Source organism: Rhipicephalus microplus, chromosome 8 (genome assembly GCF_043290135.1).
Source record: "Rhipicephalus microplus isolate Deutch F79 chromosome 8, USDA_Rmic, whole genome shotgun sequence".
Classification (NCBI taxonomy): domain Eukaryota; kingdom Metazoa; phylum Arthropoda; class Arachnida; order Ixodida; family Ixodidae; genus Rhipicephalus; species Rhipicephalus microplus.
The window spans coordinates 143,169,423-143,193,459 of NC_134707.1; the positions used below are offsets into that span (position 1 = coordinate 143,169,423).

The 24,037-nt window shown below is 41.8% G+C and overlaps 1 protein-coding gene across 1 annotated transcript; it reads right to left on the reverse strand.

Annotated features, from left to right (window-relative positions):
• Positions 1 to 5,527: 5,527 nt before the first annotated feature.
• Positions 5,528 to 8,285, reverse strand: LOC142769397 (uncharacterized). Its single transcript, XM_075872615.1, has 2 exons — positions 7,438 to 8,285; positions 5,528 to 5,605 (listed from the first exon to the last, which is right to left on the reverse strand). Exons 1-2 carry the CDS (start codon positions 8,080 to 8,082, stop codon positions 5,576 to 5,578), a joined length of 675 nt encoding a protein of 224 aa, XP_075728730.1. The 5' UTR covers positions 8,083 to 8,285; the 3' UTR covers positions 5,528 to 5,575.
• Between the last annotated feature and the right edge of the window lie 15,752 nt (positions 8,286 to 24,037).

Below are 24,037 nucleotides of genomic sequence, written 5' to 3' on the forward strand. Positions count from 1 at the left end.
ACTAGAAACTGCACAGCTAGAAACTCCACAACTAGACACTAAACAACTAGAAACTCCACACCTATAAATTCCACAACTTGAAACACCACAACTAAAACTCCACAACTAGAAACTCCACAACTAGAAACTCTGCAACTAGAAACTCCCCAACTAGAAACTCCCCATCTAGAATCTCTGCAACTAAAAACTCCGCAACTAGAAACTCTGCAACTAGAAACTCCGCAACTAGAAACTCCACAGCTAGAAACCCCTCAACAATAAACTTCACAACTAGCAACTCAACAACTAGAGATTGTACAACTAGAGACTGCATTTAGAAACTCCTAAGATAGAAACTACACAACTAGAAACACCACGACTAGAGATTCCGTAAGTAGAAACTCCACAGCTAGAATTTCCACAAATAGAAACCCCTCAACTGGAAACTCCACAACTAGGAACTCTGCAAATAGAAAATCTACAACTAGAAACTCGAAAACTAAAAACTCCAACTAGAAACTCCACAACTAGAAACTTCACAACTAGAAACTTCACAAATGGACACTCCAAAACTAGAAACTCCACAACTAGAGACTCCACAACTAGGAACCCCACAGCTAGAAACTCCACAACTTGAGACTCCGCAAATAGAAACTCGTCAACTAGAAACTCAACAACTAGAAACACCACAGCTAGAAACTCCACAACTAGAAACTGCACAACTTGAGAGTTCGCAACTAGAAACTCCACAACTAGAAACTCCACAACTAGAGACTCCACAACTAGAAACTCCACACCTATAAATTCCACAACTTGAAACTCCACAGCTAGAAACTCCAAAACTAGAAATTCCATAACTGGAAACTCCACAGCTAGAAAGTCCAACTCTAGAAAGTCTGCAACTAGAAACTCCGCAACTAGAAACTCCACAGCTAGAAAATCCACCACTAGAAACTCCACAACTAGCAACTCCACAACTACAGACTCCGCAACTAGAAAACTCCGCAACTAGAAACTCCCAACTAGACACTCCGCAACTAGGAACTCTACAACTTCGTAATCCACAACTAGAAACTCCACAATTTGAAACTCCACAACTATAAACTCCCCAACTAGAAACTCCACAACTTGAATCTCCGCTAATAGAAACTCCGAAACTAGAAACTCAACAACTAGAAACTCCACCACTAGAAACTCCACAACTAGGAACTCTACAACTTCAAAATCCACAACTAAAACTCCTAAACTTGAAACTCCACAACTAGATACTCCACAACTACAAACTCCACCACTAGAAACTCCACAACCTGAAACTCCGCCACCAGAAACTCCACAACTAAAAACTCCACAACTAGAAACTCCACAAGTAGAAACTCCAAAACAAGAAACTCCGCATTTAGAAACTCCACAACTAGAAACTCCGCATTTAGAAACTCCACAACTAGACACTCAACTACTAGAAACTCGACACCTATAAATTCCACAACTTGAAACTCCACAACTAAAACTCCACAACTAGAAACTCCACAACTAGAAACTCCACAACTAGAAGCTCGGCAACTAGAAACTCCGCAACTAGAAACTCTGCAACTAGAAACTCCGCAACTAGAAACTCCACAGCTAGAAACCCCACAACTATAAACTTCACAACTAGAAACTTCACAAGTAGAAATTCCACAACTAGAAACTCCGCAACTAGAAACTCTGCAACTAGATACTCCGCAACTAGAAACTACACAGCTCGAAACTTCACAACTTGAAACACCACAACTAGATACTCCACAACTACAAATTCCAAAACTAGAAACTCCCCAACTGGAAACTCCACAACTAGAAACTCCGCAACTAGAAATTTTACAGCTAGAAACTCCACAACTTGAGACTTCGCGAATAGAAACTCGTCAACTGGAAACTCCACCCCTAGAAACTCCACAGCTAGAAACTCCACAACTAGACACTAAACAACTAGAAACTCCACACCTATAAATTCCACAACTTGAAACACCACAACTAAAACTCCACAACTAGAAACTCCACAACTAGAAACTCTGCAACTAGAAACTCCCCAACTAGAAACTCCACATCTAGAATCTCTGCAACTAAAAACTCCGCAACTAGAAACTCCGCAACTAGAAACTCCACAGCTAGAAACCCCTCAACAATAAACTTCACAACTAGCAACTCAACAACTAGAGACTGCACAACTAGAGACTGTACAACTAGAGACTGCATTTAGAAACTCCTAAGATAGAAACTACACAACTAGAAACACCACGACTAGAGATTCCATAAGTAGAAACTCCACAGCTAGAATTTCCACAACTAGAAACCCCTCAACTGGAAACTCCACAACTAGGAACTCTGCAAATAGAAAATCTACAACTAGAAACTCGAAAACTAAAAACTCCAACTAGAAACTCCACAACTAGAAACTTCACAACTTGAATTTCCACAAATGGACACTCCAAAACTAGAAACTCCACAACTAGAGACTCCACAACTAGGAACTCCACAAATTGAGACTCCACAACTAGAAACTACACAGATTGAAACACCACAAGTTGAAACTCCAAAACCTGAAACTCTACAACTAGAAACTCCGCAACTAAAAACTCCAACACTAGAAAATCCACAACTAGAAACTCCACAACTAGAAACTCCGCAACTAGAAACCCGACCACTAGAAACTCCACAAATAGAAACTCGACACCTATAAATTCCACAACTTGAAACTCCACAGCTAGAAACTCCAAAACTAGAAATTCCATAACTGAAAACTCCACAGCTAGAAAGTCCACAACTAGAAACTCTGCAACTAGAAACTCCGCAACTAGAAACTCCACAGCGAGAAAATCCACCACTAGAAACTCCACAACTAGCAACTCCACAACTACAGACTCCGCAACTAGAAAACTCCGCAACTAGAAACTCCCAACTAGACACTCCGCAACTAGGAACTCTACAACTTCGTAATCCACAACTAGAAACTCCACAATTTGAAACTCCACAACTATAAACTCCCCAACAAGAAACTCCACAACTTGAATCTCCGCAAATAGAAACTCCGAAACTAGAATTTCCACAACTAGAAAACTCCGCAACGTGAAACTCTGCAACTAGAAACTCCGCAATTAGAAACGCCAAAGCTAGAAACTTCACTACTTGAAACACCACAACTAGATACTCCACAACTACGAATTCCACAACTAGAAACTCAACAACTAGAAACTCTGCAACTAGAAGCGCCGCAACTAGAATTTCCACAGCTAGAAACTCCACAACTTGAGACTTCGCAACTAGAAACTCGGCAACTAGAAACCCAACAACCAGAAACTCCACAACTAGAAACTCCACAAGTTGAAACCCAACAAATCGATACTCCACAACTACAGACGCCACAACTAGAAACTCTCCAACTAGAAACTTCACAACTTGAAACTCCGCAAATAGAAACTCCGAAACTAGAAACTCCACAACTAGAAAACTCCGCAACGTGAAACTCTGCAACTAGAAACTCCGCAATTAGAAACTCCACAGCTAGAAACTTCACTACTTGAAACAACACAACTAGATACTCCACAACTACGAATTCCACAACTACAAATTCCGCAACTAGAAACTCCACAACTGGAGACTTCGCGACTAGAAACTCAGCAACTAGAAACTCAACAACTAGAAACTCCACCACTAGAAACTCCACAACTAGGAACTCTATAACTTCAAAATCCACAACTAAAAACTCCTCAACTTGAAACTCCACAACTAGATACTCCAAAACTACAAACTCCACCATTAGAAACTCCACAACCTGAAACTCCGCAACTAGAAACTCCGCAACTAAAAACTCCACAACTAGAAACTCCACAAGTAGAAACTCCACAACAAGAAACTCCGCTACTAGAAACTCCACAACTAGACACTCAACAACTAGAAACTCGACACCCAGAAACCCCACAACTATAAACTTCACAACTAGAAACTCAACAACTAGAAACTCCCCAACTAGAAACTCCACAACTACAATCTCTGCAACTAGAAACTCCGCAACTAGAAACTCTGCAACTAGAAACTCTGCAACTAGAAACTCCACAGCTAGAAACCCTACAACTAGAAACTTCACAACTAGCAACTCAACAACTAGAGACTGCACAACTAGAGACTCCGCAACTAGAAACTCCACAGCTAGTAACTCCGCAACTAGAAACTCCACAACTTGAAACTCTGCCACTAGAATCTCCACAACTAGAAAACTCCGCAACTAGAAACTCTGTCACTAGAAACTCCGCAACTAGAAACTCCACAGCTAGAAACTCCACAACTTGAAACACTACAACTAGATACTCCAGAACTACAAATTCCACAACTAGAAACTGCACAACTATAAACTCCACAACTAGAAACTCCGCAACTAGAAACTCCACAGCTAGAAACTCCACAACTTGAGAATTCGCAACAAGAAACTCGGAACTAGAATCTCCACAACTAGAAACTCTGCAACTAGAAACTCCGCAACTACAAACTCCGCAACTAGAAACTCCACAGCTAGAAACTCCAACACTTGAGACTTCGCAAATAGAAACTCGTCAACTAGAAACTCAACAACTAGAAACTCCACAGCTAGAAACTCCAGAACTAGAAACTCCACAACTTGAGAGTTCGCAACTAGATACTCCACAAATAGAAACTCCACCACTAGAAACTCCAAAACTCCAAACCTCACAACTAGAAACTCCACAACTAGAAACTCCGCAACTGGAAACTCCACAGCCAGAAACTCAACAACTAGAAAAACCACATCTAGAAACTCCGCAACAAACTCTGCAACTAGAAATTCCACAACTAGAATTTTCACAGCTAGAGACTCAACAACTAGAGACTCTTCAACTATAAGCTCCACAACTAGACACTCCACAACTAGAAATTCTGCAACTGGAAACCCGACAACTAGAAACTCAACAACTACAAACTCCACACCTATAAATTCCTCAACTGGAAACGCCACAACTAAAACTCCACAACTAGAAACTCCACGACTAGAAACTCCACAACTAGAAACTCTGCAGCTAAAAACTCCGCAACTAGAAACTCTGCAAATAGAAACTCCGCTTCTAGAAACTCGACAGCTAGAAACCCCTCAACAATAAACTTCACAACTAGAAACTCAACAACTACAGACTGCACAACTAGAGACTCCGAAACTACAAACTCTGAAGCTAGAAACTCCGCAACTAGAAACTCCACAACGTGAAACTCTGCAACTCGAAACCCTGCAACTAAAAAATCCACAACTATAAACTCAAGTAGAAACTCACCAACTGGAAACTCCGCAACTAGAAACTCCGCAACTAGAAAATCCACAACTAGAAACTTCACAACTAGAAACTACCTAACAAAAAACTCCACAACTAGAAACTCCACAACTAGAAACGCTGCAACTAGGGACTGCACAACTAGAGACTTTGCAAAACTGCGATTCGGCCTAGTTGGAATCTATCCATCCTGAAAAATGTATGCGCAGGCGAACAAGGACAAAGAAAGGAATACAAACTGGCGCAATCTAACAACTGATTTATTAATCGAAAAACATTGACTCTTTTTAACCCTCGGAACAGCGCTCCCTGGTGACCTAAAAAAACACACAATGCACTGCGCACTTACGACAACGATAACAAAAACATAAAAACGATAACAGTTTCATTGATTGACAGACAGGAGCGCGATTTCTTTTGTTAGTAAAGCTACTGAAGGGTGGCTAACACAGTTGTCTTTCTGCTTGTCTATATGATATGCCTCCATTATCTCCCTTGACGTCTTGTTTCTACTCCTATACAGCAAGGTAGTGTCGCTAAAGCAAGGAGAGCATGCGCACTCATTGCAATGCATTGCCAAATGGGTTACAGGCCGACCTTTCAGGCTTGACATATGCTCTCTTAGCCTCGTGTTAATGCACCTGCCAGTCTGCCCTATATATACACAACCGCATGATAAAGGTATGCAATACACCACACTGTGTGCACATTCAACAAACCTGAGCTTATGTCTTATGCTACATCTCTTATGTGCGTTGGTCCCTCTGTCGCATTTCTGGTTGACCAACGCGCACACTCCTCCTATTTTGTTTTTGGCCGAAAACACTACTTTCACATCATACTTTCCAGCCACCTTTTTTAATCTATGTGAAAGCCTATGTACATAAGGGACCGCTACTACCTTAGAGCTAGAACCAGTCATCCCACCTGTTTCCAAACATGGCGCCGTTTCCCGTCTGAGCTTCTTTAATAACCTAGTGCCTACGGCCAACATCACAGAGAATGGGTACCCCTCGTCCTGGAGCCTAGAGACCTGTTCATGAAACGACGCATGAACAGTATGGAAACAGGATTTAACCAATGCAGACCGAAAACAATTTGTTATAATTCCATTCTTGACCAGCTTAGAATGACATGAAGCGAAACTCATAAGCGGCTTTCCTGCCCTAGGCGAAAAGGTCCAACACACATGATCTGACAAAAAGTCCAGCTTCAAATCCAAAAACTGTAGCTTATTTTCAACCGGTACTTCTGAAGTAAATGTCAACCCCTTTCCTAGAGAATTAAAAGCATTCAATACCGAAACCCTGAAGTCCTCTTTGTGCACATCGCACCCCAACACCAAGTAGTCATCGACATACCTGAAGACCTTGTAGACTACACCTTGTAGGCAAAACGACAAATCTCTATCTATGCTGCCCATGAAAATGTCACTAAGGACCGGCGCTACCTTTGACCCAATGCATACCCCCTTCGCCTGGATGAACGTTTTATCCCCGAACCCCACGTGAGTGTTCTCTAAATAAAAGCTCAGAAGCTCAAGAAAAGACTCGACGGGCATACCACAGGTGTTGCGAAACGTCACTTCATTATTTTCTGTTATGCACTCTAGGACACAATGCATCAAAGGCACATGCGGCAACGAGTAATACAAGTCCTGAGCGTCAATGCTGATACCCCAACTGTTTTTTCTGTTATCTGATGCAAAAAACCCCGTGAGACCCTCAGAATTAGCCAGCAGAAAAGGGTCATTTACTTTCAACGACTTCAACATCTTTTGCAGATACCCCGCAACTAGCTTCTGCCACGCCCCTTTTTCTGAAACAATAGGCCTAAAAGGAACCTCCTGCTTATGGGTTTTTGCTGTGAAAAACACCTTCAATTCCAATCCCTTTGAATTCCCAACATCCGACGCAAGTTTTTCTAAGTTGCATTTCCTTAATAACTCGACAGCCTTCCTCTTCACGCTTTCTACATTCACATGACATTCTTTAAAGCACTTTTGAATTGCCGCAGAGGCTTTATCTACATACAAAGTCTCCGGTAGAACAACCAAAAAACCTTCTTTGTCCGCTTGAACAACTCTTAAGTTGTTCTCAACCAAATAACTAGCAACCCGAGCGACATTACGGCAAGGCGTGGTGCTTACCGAAGCTTTGGCGACAACGTCCACACATTCCACTACACATCTGTCTTTTTCCTTTTCGGGTACTTGCCGGGCAATGTCTCTTGTGAGGGATAGCTTGTCCACAAGGTCAAGTCTAGGCTCCACACAGAACTTCGGTCCCAACCTCAGGACCTTTTGTTGGCGCTCTTCCACCACCGCATCACCCAGGAGTAGAAGGCCTCCCTTCGGCGGATCTCTCTTTTTCCTGGGCAAGCCCCGACGCACGTCATTCCACATGGCCTCAGTTAAAATGTTCGCTTGTCTACACCACTCGCGGAAGACCTTGACGTTTAGACGCCCATCAGAAACAGACGAACACGCCACTCTTAGGCAATCCTTGAAGTGCCTAACCTGTCTTCGGCTCTCTGATCGCAGAATCTTGCTGATTCTTCTCTCATGTCCTTCCGATGGAGGCAACCACCCGCACACAAGCAGAACTTCCATAGGGCACTGTGCATTCTTTAGGAACCAGCTCAGCTTGCGGGCTCTGCATTCGCAGACCGCGATAAACGGCACCAGAACCGCCGGGTTAGATAAGTCAAAGTTAGGACATGAAGAAAGAAGGCCGGATGAACTAGAAATAAACTGAAGCAAAACTGCGATTCGGCCTAGTTGGAATCTATCCATCCTGAAAAATGTATGCGCAGGCGAACAAGGACAAAGAAAGGAATACAAACTGGCGCAATCTAACAACTGATTTATTAATCGAAAAACATTGACTCTTTTTAACCCTCGGAACAGCGCTCCCTGGTGACCTAAAAAAACACACAATGCACTGCGCACTTACGACAACGATAACAAAAACATAAAAACGATAACAGTTTCATTGATTGACAGACAGGAGCGCGATTTCTTTTGTTAGTAAAGCTACCAACCAGTAAAGCTACTGGTTGTGTATATATAGGGCAGACTGGCAGGTGCATTAACACGAGGCTAAGAGAGCATATGTCAAGCCTGAAAGGTCGGCCTGTAACCCATTTGGCAATGCATTGCAATGAGTGCGCATGCTCTCCTTGCTTTAGCGACACTACCTTGCTGTATAGGAGTAGAAACAAGACGTCAAGGGAGATAATGGAGGCATATCATATAGACAAGCAGAAAGACAACTGTGTTAGCCACCCTTCAGTAGCTTTACTAACAAAAGAAATCGCGCTCCTGTCTGTCAATCAATGAAACTGTTATCGTTTTTATGTTTTTGTTATCGTTGTCGTAAGTGCGCAGTGCATTGTGTGTTTTTTTAGGTCACCAGGGAGCGCTGTTCCGAGGGTTAAAAAGAGTCAATGTTTTTCGATTAATAAATCAGTTGTTAGATTGCGCCAGTTTGTATTCCTTTCTTTGTCCTTGTTCGCCTGCGCATACATTTTTCAGGATAGAGACTTTGCATTTAGAAACTCCTCAGATAGAAACTACACAACTAGAAACTCCACGACTAGAGATTCCATAAGTATAAACTCCACAGCTAGAATTTCCACAACTAGAAACCCCACAACTAGGAACTCTGGAAATAGAAAATCTACAGCTAAAAACTCGAAAACAAAAAACTCCAACTAGAAATTCCACAACTAGAAACTGCACAACTAGAAACTCCACAAATAGACACTCCACAACTAGAAACACCACAACTAGAGACTCCACAACTAGGAACTCCAAAATTGAGACTCCATAACTAGAAACTACACAGATTGAAATTCCACAACTGGAAACTCCACAACTGGAAACTTCACAACTAGAAACTCTGCAACTAGAAACTTTACAGCTAGAAACTCCACATCTTGAGACTTCGCAAATAGAAACTCGTCAACTGGAAAATCAACCACTAGAAACTCCACAGCTAGAAACTCCACAACTTGAAACCCAACTTATAGATACTCCACAACTACAGACTCCACAACTTGAAACAACACAACTAGATACTCCACAACTACAAATTCCGCAACCAGAATCTCCACAACTAGAAACTCCGCAACTAAAAACTCCCCAACTAGATACTCCACAACTAGAATCTCTGCAACTAGAAACTCCGCTACTAGAAACTTTGCAACTAGAAACTCCGCAACTAGAAACTCCACAGCTAGAAACCCCACAACTATATACTTCACAACTAGCAACACAACTAGAGACTGCACAACTAGAGACTCCGCCACTACAAACTCCACAGCTAGTAACTCCGCAACTAGAATCCCCACAACTAGAAAACTCCGCAACTAGAAACTCTGCAACTAGAAACTCCGCAACTAGAAACTCCACAGCTAGAAACTCCACAACTTGAAACACCACAACTAGATACTCCACAACTACAAATTCCACAACTAGAAACTCCACAACTAGAAACTCCGCAACAAGAAACTCCGCAACTAGAAACTCCACAACTAGAAACTCTGCAACTAGAAACTCCGCAGCTACAAACTCCGCAACTAGAAACTCCACATCTAGAAACTCCACAACTTGAGATTTCGCAAATAGAAACTCGTCAACTAGAAACTCAACAACTAGAAACACCACAGCTAGAAACTCCACAACTAGAAACTCCACAACTTGAGAGTTCGCTACTAGAAACTCCACAACTAGAAACTCCACAACTAGAGACTCCACAACTAGAAACTCCACCACTAGAAACTGCACAACTACGAACCTCACAACTAGAAACTCCACAACTAGAAACTCCGCAACTGGAAACTCCACAGCCAGAAACTCCACAACTAGAAACACCACATCTAGAAACTCCGCAACAACAAACTCTGCAACTAGAAACTCCACAACTAGAATTTCCACAGCTAGAGACTCAACAACTAGAGACTCCTCAACTAAAAGCTCCACAACTAGACACTCCACAACTAGAAACTCCGCAACTAGAAACACGACGACTACAAACTCAACAACTAGAAACTCCACACCTATAAATTCCTCAACTTGAAACTCCACAACTAAAAGTCCACTACTAGAAACTCAACAACTAGAAACTCCACAACTAGAAACTCTGCAACTAGAAACTCCGCAACTAAAAACTCTGCAAATAGAAACTCCGCAACTAGAAACTCCACAGCTAGAAACCCCTCAGCTATAAACTTCACAACTAGAAACTCAACAACTAGAGACAGCACAACTAGAGACTCCGCAACTAGAAACTCCGCAGCTAGAAACTCCGCAACTAGAAACTCCACAACTTGAAACTCTGCAACTCGAAACTCTGCAACTAGAAAATCCACAACTATAAAATCAAGTAGAAACTCCCCAACTGGAAACTCCGCAACTAGAAACTCCGCAACTAGAAAATCCACAACTAGACACTTCACAACGAGAAACTCCCCAACAAGAAACTCCACAACTAGAAGCTCCACAACTAAAAACTCCACAACCAGGAACTCTACAACTTCAAAATCCACAACTAAAAACTCCTCAACTTGAAACTCCACAACTAGATACTCCAAAACTACAAACTCCACCACTAGAAACTCCACAACCTGAAACTCCGCAACAAGAAACTCCGCAACTAAAAACTCCACAACTAGAAACTCCACAAGTAGAAACTCCACAACAAGAAACTCCGCTACTAGAAACTCCACAACTAGACACTCAACAACTAGAAATTCGACACCTATAAATTCCACAACTTGAGATTCCACAACTAAAACTCCACAACTAGAAACTCCACAACTAGAAACTCCACAACTAGAAACTCTGCAACTAGAAACTCCGCAACTAGAAACTCTGCAACTAGAAACTCCGCAACTAGAAACTCCACACCCAGAAACCCCACAACTATAAACTTCACAACTAGAAACTCAACAACTAGAAACTGCACAACTTGAGACTCCGCAACTAGAAATTCCACAGCTAGTAACTCCGCAACTAGAAACTCCACAACTTGAAACTCTGCCACTAGAATCTCCACAACTAGAAAACTTCGCAACTAGAAACTCTGTCACTAGAAACTCCGCAACTAGAAACTCCACAGCTAGAAACTCCACAACTTGAAACACTACAACTAGATAATCCACAACTACAAATTCCACAACTAGAAACTGCACAACTAAAAACTCCACAACTAGAAACTCCGCAACTAGAAACTCCACAGCTAGAAACTCCACAACTTGAGAATTCGCAACAAGAAACTCGGAACTAGAATCTCCACAACTAGAAACTCTGCAACTAGAAACTCCGCAACTAGAAACTCCACAGCTAGGAACTCCAACACTTGAGACTTCGCAAATAGAAACTCGTCAACTAGAAACTCAACAACTAGAAACTCCACAGCTAGAAACTCCAGAACTAGAAAGTCCACAACTTGAGAGTTCGCAACTAGATACTCCACAACTAGAAACTCCACAACTAGAGACTCCACAACTAGAAACTCCACCACTGGAAACTCCAGAACTACAAACCTCACAACTAGAAACTCCACAACTAGAAACTCCGCAACTGGAAACTCCACAGCCAGAAACTCTACAACTAAAAAAACCACATCTAGAAACTCCGCAACAACAAACTCTGCAACTAGAAAGTTCACAACTAGAATTTCCACAGCTAGAGACTCAACAACTAGAGACTCTTCAACTAAAAGCTCCACAACTAGACAACCCACAACTAGAAATTCTGCAACTGGAAACCCGACAACTAGAAACTCAACAACTACAAACTCCACACCTAAAAATTCCTCAACTGGAAACGCCACAACTGAAACTCCGCAACTAGAAACTCCACAACTAGAAACTCCACAACTAGAAACTCTGCAGCTAAAAACTCCGCAACTAGAAACTCTGCAAATAGAAACTCCGCAACTAGAAACTCCACAGCTAGAAACCCCTCAGCTATAAACTTCACAACTAGAAACTCAACAACTAGAGACTCCCCAACTAGAAACTCCACAACTAGAATCTCTGCAACTAAAGACTCTGCAACTAGAAACTCCACCACTAGAAACTCCAGAACTACAAACCTCACAACTAGAAACTCCACAACTAGAAACTCCGCAACTGGAAACTCCACAGCCAGAAACTCTACAACTAGAAAAACCACAACTAGAAACTCCGCAACAACAAACTCTGCAACTAGAAACTTCACAACTAGAATTTCCACAGCTAGAGACTCAACAACTAGAGACTCTTCAACTAAAAGCACCGCAACTAGACAACCCACAACAAGAAATTCTGCAACTAGAAACCCGAGAACTAGAAACTCAACAACTACAAACTCCACACCTATAAATTCCTCAACTGGAAACGCCACAACTAAAACTCCTCAACTAGAAACTCCACAACTAAAAACTCCACAACTAGAAACTCTGCAGCTAGAAACTCCGAAACTAGAAACTCGGCAACTAGAAACTCCGCAACTAGAAACTCCGCAACTAGAAACCCCACAACTATAAACTTCACAACTAGAAACTCAACAACTAGAAACTCCCCAACTAGAAACTCCACAACTAAAATCTCTGCAACTAGAAACTCCGCAACTAGAAACTCCACAGCTAGAAACCCCACAACTAGAAACTTCACAACTAGCAACTCAACAACTAGAGACTCCGCAACTAGAAACTCCACAGCTAGTAACTCCGCAACTAGAAACTCCACAACTTGAAACTCCACCACTAGAATCTCCACAACTAGAAAACTCCACAACTAGAAACTCTGCAACTAGAAACTCCGACACTAGAAACTCCACAGCTAGAAACCCCACAACTATAAACTTCACAACTAGAAACTCAACAACTAGAAACTCCCCAACTAGAAACTCCACAACTAGAATATCTGCAACTAGAAACTCCGCAACTTGAAACTCTGCAACTAGAAACTCCACAACTTGAAACACTACAACTAGATACTCCACAACTACTAATTCCACAACTAGAAACTCCACAACTAGAAACTCCACATCTAGAAACTCCGCAACTAGAAACTCCACAGCTAGAAACTCCACAACTTGAGACTTCGCAACAAGAAACTCGGCAACTAGAATCTCCACAACTATAAACTCTGCAACTAGAAACTCCGCAACTACAAACTCCGCAACTAGAAACTCCACAGCTAGAAACTCCAACACTTGAGACTTCGCAAATAGGAACTCGTCAACTAGAAACTCAACAACTAGAAACTCCACAACTTGAGAGTTCGCAACTAGATACTCCACAACTAGAAACTCCACAACTAGAGACTCCACAACTAGAAACTCCACCACTAGAAACTCCAAAACTACAAACCTCACAACTAGAAACTCCACAACTAGAAACTCCGCAATGGAAACTCCACAGCCAGAAACTCTACAACTAGAAAAACCACATCTAGAAACTCCGCAAAAACAAACACTGCAACTAGAAACTTCACAACTAGAATTTCCACAGCTAGAGACTCAACAACTAGAGACTCTTCAACTAAAAGCTCCACAACTAGATAACCCACAACTAGAAATTCTGCAACTGGAAACCCGACAACTAGAAACTCAACAACTACAAACTCCACACCTAAAAATTCCTCAACTGGAAACGCCACAACTGAAACTCCACGACTAGAAACTCTGCAAATAGAAACTCCGCAACTAGAAACTCCACAGCTAGAAACCCCTCAACTATAAACTTCACAACTAGAAACTCAACAACTAGAGACTGCACAACTAGAGACTCCGCAACTAGAAACTCTGCAGCTAGAAACTCCGCAACTAGAAACTCCACAACTTGAAACTCTGCAAATCGAAACTCTGCAACTAGAAAATCCACAACTATAAACTCAAGTAGAAACTCCCCAACTGGAAACTCCGCAACTAGAAACTCCGCAACTAGAAAATCCACAAATAGAAACTTCACAACTAGAAACTCCCCAACAAGAAACTCCACAACTAGAAACTCCACAACTAGAAACTCCACAACTAGAGACTTTGCATTTAGAAACTCCTCAGATAGAAACTACACAACTAGAAACTCCTCGACTAGAGATTCCATAAGTAGAAACTCCCCAGCTAGAATTTTCACAACTAGAAACCCAACAACTAGGAACTATGGAAATAGAAAATCTGCAGCTAGAAACTCGAAAACAAAAAACTCCAACTAGAAACTCCACAACTAGAAACTTCACAACTAGAAACTCCACAAATAGACACTCCACAACTAGAAACTCGACAACTAGAGACTCCACAACTAGGAACTCCAAAATTGAGACTCCACAACTAGAAACTACACAGATTGAAATTTCACAACTGGAAACTCCACAACTGGAAACTTCACAACTAGAAACTCTGCAACTAGAAACTTTACAGCTAGAAACTCCACAACTTTAGACTTCGCAAATAGAAACTCGTCAACTGGAAACTCAACCACTAGAAACTCCACAGCTGGAAACTCCACAACTTGAAACCCAACATATAGATACTCCACAACTACAGACTCCACAACTTGAAACACCACAAATAGATACTCCACAACTACAAATTCCGCAACTAGAAACTCCACAACTAGAAACTCCGCAACTAGAAACTCCCCAACTAGAAACTCCACAACTAGAATCTCTGCAACTAGAAACTCCGCAATTAGAAACTTTGCAACTAGAAACTCCGGAACTAGAAACTCCACAGCTAGAAACCCCACAACTATATACTTCACAACTACAACTCACAACCAGTGACTGCACAACTAGAGACTCCGCCACTACAAACTCCACAGCTAGTAACTCCGCAACTAGAAACTCCACAACTTGAAACTCCGCCACTAGAATCTCCACAACTAGAAAACTCCGCAACTAGAAACTCTGCAACTAGAAACTCCGCAACTAGAAACTCCACAGCTAGAAACTCCACAACTTGAAACACCACAACTAGATACTCCACAACTGCAAATTCCACAACTAGAAACTCCACAACTAGAAACTCTGCAACTAGAAACTCCACAGCTAGAAACTCCACAACTTGAGACTTCGCAAATAGAAACTCGTCAACTAGAAACTCAACAACTAGGAACTCCCAACTAGACACTCCGCAACTAGGAACTCTACAACTTCAGAATCCACAGCTAGAAACTCCACAATTTCAGACTTCGCGACTAGAAACTCAGCAACTAGAAACTCAACAACTAGAAACTCCACCACTAGAAACTCCACAACTAGGAACTGTACAACTTCAAAATCCACAACTAAAAACTCCTCAACTTGAAACTCCACAACTAGATACTCCACAACTACAAACTCCACCACTAGAAACTCCCCCACTTGAAACTCCGCAAACAGAAACTCCGCAACTAAAAACTCCACAACTAGAAACTCCACAAGTAGAAACTCCACAACTAGAAACTCCGCGTTTAGAAACTCCACAACTAGAAACTCCGCATTTAGAAACTCCACAGCTAGAAACCCCACAACTAGAAACTTCACAACTAGCAACTCAACAACTAGAGACTGCACAACTAGAGACTCCGTAACTAGAAACTCCACAGCTAGTGACTCCGCAACTAGAAACTCCACAACTTGAAACTCCGCCACTAGAATCTCCACAACTAGAAAACTCCGCTACTAGAAACTCAACAACAAGGAACTCCACAACTAGGAACTCCAAAATTGAGACTCCACAACTAGAAACTACACAGATTGAAATTCCACAACTAGAAACTCCACAACTGAAAACTGCGCAACTAGAAACTCTGCAACTAGAAACTTTACAGCTAGAAACTCCACAACTTGAGACTTCGCAAATAGAAACTCGTCAACTGGAAACTCAACCACTAGAAACTCCACAGCTAGAAACTCCACAACTAGAAACTCCACAACTTGAAACGCAACAAATAGGTACTCCACAACTACAAATTCCGCAACTAGAAACTCCACAACTAGAAACTCCGCAACTAGAAACTCCCCAACTAGAAACCCCACAACTAGAATCTCTGCAACTAGAAACTCCGCAACTAGAAACTCCACAGCTAGAAACCCCACAACTATAAACTTCACAACTAGCAACTCAACAACTAGAGACTGCACAACTAGAGACTCCACCACTAGAAACTCCACAGCTAGTAACTCCGCAACTAGAAGCCCCCCAACTACAAACTCCGCAACTAGAAACTCCACAGCTAGAAGCTCCAACACTTGAGACTTCGCAAATAGAAACTCGTCAACTAGAAACTCCGCAACTAGAAACCCGACCACTAGAAACTCCACAAATAGAAACTCCACACCTATAAATTCCACAACTTTAAACTCCACAGCTAGAAACTCCACAACTAGAAATTCCATAACTGGAAACTCCACAGCTAGAAAATCCACAACTAGAAACTCCCCAACTAGAAACTCCACAACTTGAATCTCCGCAAATAGAAACTCCGAAACTAGAAACTCCACAACTAGAAAACTCCGCAACGTGAAACTCTGCAACTAGAAACTCCGCAATTAAAAACTCCACAGCTAGAAACTTCACTACTTGAGACTTCGCAACTAGAAACTCGGCAACTAGAAACCCAACAACCAGAAACTCCACAACTAGAAACTCCACAAGTTGAAACCCACCAAATAGATACTCCTCAACTACAGACTCCACAACTAGAAACTCCCCAACTAGAAACTCCACAACTTGAAACTCCGCAACTAGAAACTCCGCAACTAGAAACTCCACAACTAGAAAACTCCGCAACGTGAAACTCTGCAACCAGAAACTCCGCAATTAGAAACTCCACAGCTAGAAACTTCACTACTTGAAACACCACAACTAGATACTCCACAACTACGAATTCCACAACTACAAATTCCGCAACTAGAATCTCCACAACTGGAAACTCCGCAACTAGAAACTCCACAGCTAGAAACTCCACAACTTGAGACTTCGCGACTAGAAACTCAGCAACTAGAAACTCAACAACTAGAAACTCCACCACTAGAAACTCCACAACTAGGAACTCTACAACTTCAAAATCCACAACTAAAAACTCCTCAACTTGAAACTCCACAACTAGATACTCCACAACTACAAACTCCACCACTTAAAACTCCACAACCTGAAACTCCGCAACCAGAAACTCCGCAACTAAAAACTCCACAACTAGAAACTCCACAAGTAGAAACTCCACAACAAGAAACTCCGCAACTAGAAACTCCACAACTAGACACTCAACAACTAGAAACTCCCCAACTAGAAACTCCACAACTAGAATCTCTGCAACTAGAAACTCCGCAACTAGAAACTCTGCAACTAGAAACTCCGCAACTAGAAACTCCACAGCTAGAAACCCCACAACTAGAAACTTCACAACTAGCAACTCAACAACTAGAGACTGCACAACTAGAGACTCCACAACTAGAATCTCTGCAACTAGAAACTCCGCAACTAGATACTCCACAACTAGAGACTCCACAACTAGAAACTCCACCACTGGAAACTTCAGAACTACAAACCTCACAACTAGAAACTCCACAACTAGAAACTCCGCAACTGGAAACTCCACAGCCAGAAACTCTACAACTAAAAAAACCACATCTAGAAACTCCGCAACAACAAACTCTGCAACTAGAAAGTTCACAACTAGAATTTCCACAGCTAGAGACTCAACAACTAGAGACTCTTCAACTAAAAGCTCCACAACTAGACAACCCACAACTAGAAATTCTGCAACTGGAAACCCGACAACTAGAAACTCAACAACTACAAACTCCACACCTATAAATTCCTCAACAGGAAACGCCACAACTAAAACTCCTCAACTAGAAACTCCACAACTAGAAACTCCACAACTAGAAACTCTGCAGCTAGAAACTCCGCAACTAGAAACTCTGCAACTAGAAACTCCGCAACTAGAAACTCCACAGCTAGAAACCCCACAACTATAAACTTCACAACTAGAAACTCAACAACTAGAAACTCCCCAACTAGAAACTCCACAACTAGAATCTCTGCAACTAGAAACTCCGCAACTAGAAACTCCACAGCTAGAAACCCCACAACTAGAAACTTCACAACTAGCAACTCAACAACTAGAGACTCCGCAACTAGAAACTCCACAGCTAGTAACTCCGCAACAAGAAACTCCACAACTTGAAACTCCACCACTAGAATCTCCACAACTAGAAAACTCCGCAACTAGAAACTCTGCAACTAGAAACTCCGACACTAGAAACTCCACAGCTAGAAACCCCACAACTATAAACTTCACAACTAGAAACTCAACAACTAGAAACTCCCCAACTAGAAACTCCACAACTAGAATATCTGCAACTAGAAACTCCGCAACTAGAAACTCTGCAACTAGAAACTCCACAACTTGAAACACTACAACTAGATACTCCACAACTACTAATTCCACAACTAGAAACTCCACAACTAGAAACTCCACATCTAGAAACTCCGCAACTAGAAACTCCACAGCTAGAAACTCCACAACTTGAGACTTCGCAACAAGAAACTCGGCAACTAGAATCTCCACAACTATAAACTCTGCAACTAGAAACTCCGCAACTACAAACTCCGCAACTAGAAACTCCACAGCTAGAAACTCCAACACTTGAGACTTCGCAAATAGGAACTCGTCAACTAGAAACTCAACAACTAGAAACTCCACAACTTGAGAGTTCGCAACTAGATACTCCACAACTAGAAACTCCACAACTAGAGACTCCACAACTAGAAACTCCACCACTAGAAACTCCAAAACTACAAACCTCACAACTAGAAACTCCCCAACTAGAAACTCCACAACTAAAATCTCTGCAACTAGAAACTCCGCAACTAGAAACTCCACAGCTAGAAACCCCACAACTAGAAACTTCACAACTAGCAACTCAACAACTAGAGACTCCGCAACTAGAAACTCCACAGCTAGTAACTCCGCAACTAGAAACTCCACAACTTGAAACTCCACCACTAGAATCTCCACAACTAGAAAACTCCGCAACTAGAAACTCTGCAACTAGAAACTCCGACACTAGAAACTCCACAGCTAGAAACCCCACAACTATAAACTTCACAACTAGAAACTCAACAACTAGAAACTCCCCAACTAGAAACTCCACAACTAGAATATCTGCAACTAGAAACTCCGCAACTTGAAACTCTGCAACTAGAAACTCCACAACTTGAAACACTACAACTAGATACTCCACAACTACTAATTCCACAACTAGAAACTCCACAACTAGAAACTCCACATCTAGAAACTCCGCAACTAGAAACTCCACAGCTAGAAACTCCACAACTTGAGACTTCGCAACAAGAAACTCGGCAACTAGAATCTCCACAACTATAAACTCTGCAACTAGAAACTCCGCAACTACAAACTCCGCAACTAGAAACTCCACAGCTAGAAACTCCAACACTTGAGACTTCGCAAATAGGAACTCGTCAACTAGAAACTCAACAACTAGAAACTCCACAACTTGAGAGTTCGCAACTAGATACTCCACAACTAGAAACTCCACAACTAGAGACTCCACAACTAGAAACTCCACCACTAGAAACTCCAAAACTACAAACCTCACAACTAGAAACTCCACAACTAGAAACTCCGCAATGGAAACTCCACATCCAGAAACTCTACAACTAGAAAAACCACATCTAGAAACTCCGCAAAAACAAACACTGCAACTAGAAACTTCACAACTAGAATTTCCACAGCTAGAGACTCAACAACTAGAGACTCTTCAACTAAAAGCTCCACAACTAGATAACCCACAACTAGAAATTCTGCAACTGGAAACCCGACAACTAGAAACTCAACAACTACAAACTCCACACCTAAAAATTTCTCAACTGGAAACGCCACAACTGAAACTCCACGACTAGAAACTCTGCAAATAGAAACTCCGCAACTAGAAACTCCACAGCTAGAAACCCCTCAACTATAAACTTCACAACTAGAAACTCAACAACTAGAGACTGCACAACTAGAGACTCCGCAACTAGAAACTCTGCAGCTAGAAACTCCGCAACTAGAAACTCCACAACTTGAAACTCTGCAAATCGAAACTCTGCAACTAGAAAATCCACAACTATAAACTCAAGTAGAAACTCCCCAACTGGAAACTCCGCAACTAGAAACTCCGCAACTAGAAAATCCACAAATAGAAACTTCACAACTAGAAACTCCCCAACAAGAAACTCCACAACTAGAAACTCCACAACTAGAAACTCCACAACTAGAGACTTTGCATTTAGAAACTCCTCAGATAGAAACTACACAACTAGAAACTCCTCGACTAGAGATTCCATAAGTAGAAACTCCCCAGCTAGAATTTTCACAACTAGAAACCCAACAACTAGGAACTATGGAAATAGAAAATCTGCAGCTAGAAACTCGAAAACAAAAAACTCCAACTAGAAACTCCACAACTAGAAACTTCACAACTAGAAACTCCACAAATAGACACTCCACAACTAGAAACTCGACAACTAGAGACTCCACAACTAGGAACTCCAAAATTGAGACTCCACAACTAGAAACTACACAGATTGAAATTTCACAACTGGAAACTCCACAACTGGAAACTTCACAACTAGAAACTCTGCAACTAGAAACTTTACAGCTAGAAACTCCACAACTTTAGACTTCGCAAATAGAAACTCGTCAACTGGAAACTCAACCACTAGAAACTCCACAGCTGGAAACTCCACAACTTGAAACCCAACATATAGATACTCCACAACTACAGACTCCACAACTTGAAACACCACAAATAGATACTCCACAACTACAAATTCCGCAACTAGAAACTCCACAACTAGAAACTCCGCAACTAGAAACTCCCCAACTAGAAACTCCACAACTAGAATCTCTGCAACTAGAAACTCCGCAATTAGAAACTTTGCAACTAGAAACTCCGGAACTAGAAACTCCACAGCTAGAAACCCCACAACTATATACTTCACAACTACAACTCACAACCAGTGACTGCACAACTAGAGACTCCGCCACTACAAACTCCACAGCTAGTAACTCCGCAACTAGAAACTCCACAACTTGAAACTCCGCCACTAGAATCTCCACAACTAGAAAACTCCGCAACTAGAAACTCTGCAACTAGAAACTCCGCAACTAGAAACTCCACAGCTAGAAACTCCACAACTTGAAACACCACAACTAGATACTCCACAACTGCAAATTCCACAACTAGAAACTCCACAACTAGAAACTCTGCAACTAGAAACTCCACAGCTAGAAACTCCACAACTTGAGACTTCGCAAATAGAAACTCGTCAACTAGAAACTCAACAACTAGGAACTCCCAACTAGACACTCCGCAACTAGGAACTCTACAACTTCAGAATCCACAGCTAGAAACTCCACAATTTCAGACTTCGCGACTAGAAACTCAGCAACTAGAAACTCAACAACTAGAAACTCCACCACTAGAAACTCCACAACTAGGAACTGTACAACTTCAAAATCCACAACTAAAAACTCCTCAACTTGAAACTCCACAACTAGATACTCCACAACTACAAACTCCACCACTAGAAACTCCCCCACTTGAAACTCCGCAAACAGAAACTCCGCAACTAAAAACTCCACAACTAGAAACTCCACAAGTAGAAACTCCACAACTAGAAACTCCGCGTTTAGAAACTCCACAACTAGAAACTCCGCATTTAGAAACTCCACAGCTAGAAACCCCACAACTAGAAACTTCACAACTAGCAACTCAACAACTAGAGACTGCACAACTAGAGACTCCGTAACTATAAACTCCACAGCTAGTGACTCCGCAACTAGAAACTCCACAACTTGAAACTCCGCCACTAGAATCTCCACAACTAGAAAACTCCGCTACTAGAAACTCAACAACAAGGAACTCCACAACTAGGAACTCCAAAATTGAGACTCCACAACTAGAAACTACACAGATTGAAATTCCACAACTAGAAACTCCACAACTGAAAACTGCGCAACTAGAAACTCTGCAACTAGAAACTTTACAGCTAGAAACTCCACAACTTGAGACTTCGCAAATAGAAACTCGTCAACTGGAAACTCAACCACTAGAAACTCCACAGCTAGAAACTCCACAACTAGAAACTCCACAACTTGAAACGCAACAAATAGATACTCCACAACTACAGACTCCACAACTTGAAACACCACAACTAGATACTCCACAACTACAAATTCCGCAACTAGAAACTCCACAACTAGAAACTCCGCAACTAGAAACTCCCCAACTAGAAACCCCACAACTAGAATCTCTGCAACTAGAAACTCCGCAACTAGAAACTCCACAGCTAGAAACCCCACAACTATAAACTTCACAACTAGCAACTCAACAACTAGAGACTGCACAACTAGAGACTCCACCACTAGAAACTCCACAGCTAGTAACTCCGCAACTAGAAGCCCCCCAACTACAAACTCCGCAACTAGAAACTCCACAGCTAGAAGCTCCAACACTTGAGACTTCGCAAATAGAAACTCGTCAACTAGAAACTCCGCAACTAGAAACCCGACCACTAGAAACTCCACAAATAGAAACTCCACACCTATAAATTCCACAACTTTAAACTCCACAGCTAGAAACTCCACAACTAGAAATTCCATAACTGGAAACTCCACAGCTAGAAAATCCACAACTAGAAACTCCCCAACTAGAAACTCCACAACTTGAATCTCCGCAAATAGAAACTCCGAAACTAGAAACTCCACAACTAGAAAACTCCGCAACGTGAAACTCTGCAACTAGAAACTCCGCAATTAAAAACTCCACAGCTAGAAACTTCACTACTTGAGACTTCGCAACTAGAAACTCGGCAACTAGAAACCCAACAACCAGAAACTCCACAACTAGAAACTCCACAAGTTGAAACCCAACAAATAGATACTCCTCAACTACAGACTCCACAACTAGAAACTCCCCAACTAGAAACTCCACAACTTGAAACTCCGCAACTAGAAACTCCGCAACTAGAAACTCCACAACTAGAAAACTCCGCAACGTGAAACTCTGCAACCAGAAACTCCGCAATTAGAAACTCCACAGCTAGAAACTTCACTACTTGAAACACCACAACTAGATACTCCACAACTACGAATTCCACAACTACAAATTCCGCAACTAGAATCTCCACAACTGGAAACTCCGCAACTAGAAACTCCACAGCTAGAAACTCCACAACTTGAGACTTCGCGACTAGAAACTCAGCAACTAGAAACTCAACAACTAGAAACTCCACCACTAGAAACTCCACAACTAGGAACTCTACAACTTCAAAATCCACAACTAAAAACTCCTCAACTTGAAACTCCACAACTAGATACTCCACAACTACAAACTCCACCACTTAAAACTCCACAACCTGAAACTCCGCAACCAGAAACTCCGCAACTAAAAACTCCACAACTAGAAACTCCACAAGTAGAAACTCCACAACAAGAAACTCCGCAACTAGAAACTCCACAACTAGACACTCAACAACTAGAAACTCCCCAACTAGAAACTCCACAACTAGAATCTCTGCAACTAGAAACTCCGCAACTAGAAACTCTGCAACTAGAAACTCCGCAACTAGAAACTCCACAGCTAGAAACCCCACAACTAGAAACTTCACAACTAGCAACTCAACAACTAGAGACTGCACAACTAGAGACTCCACAACTAGAATCTCTGCAACTAGAAACTCCGCAACTAGATACTCCACA

Coding starts and splice junctions, on each gene's coding strand:
- LOC142769397 (XM_075872615.1), bottom strand. CDS start 8,082: ATGGATAGATTCCAACTAGGCCGAATCGCAGTTTTGCTTCAGTTTATT. Junction 5,606..7,437: donor ACGTTGTCGCCAAAGCTTCG/GTAAGCACCACG, acceptor GTGTTTTTTTAG/GTCACCAGGGAGCGCTGTTC.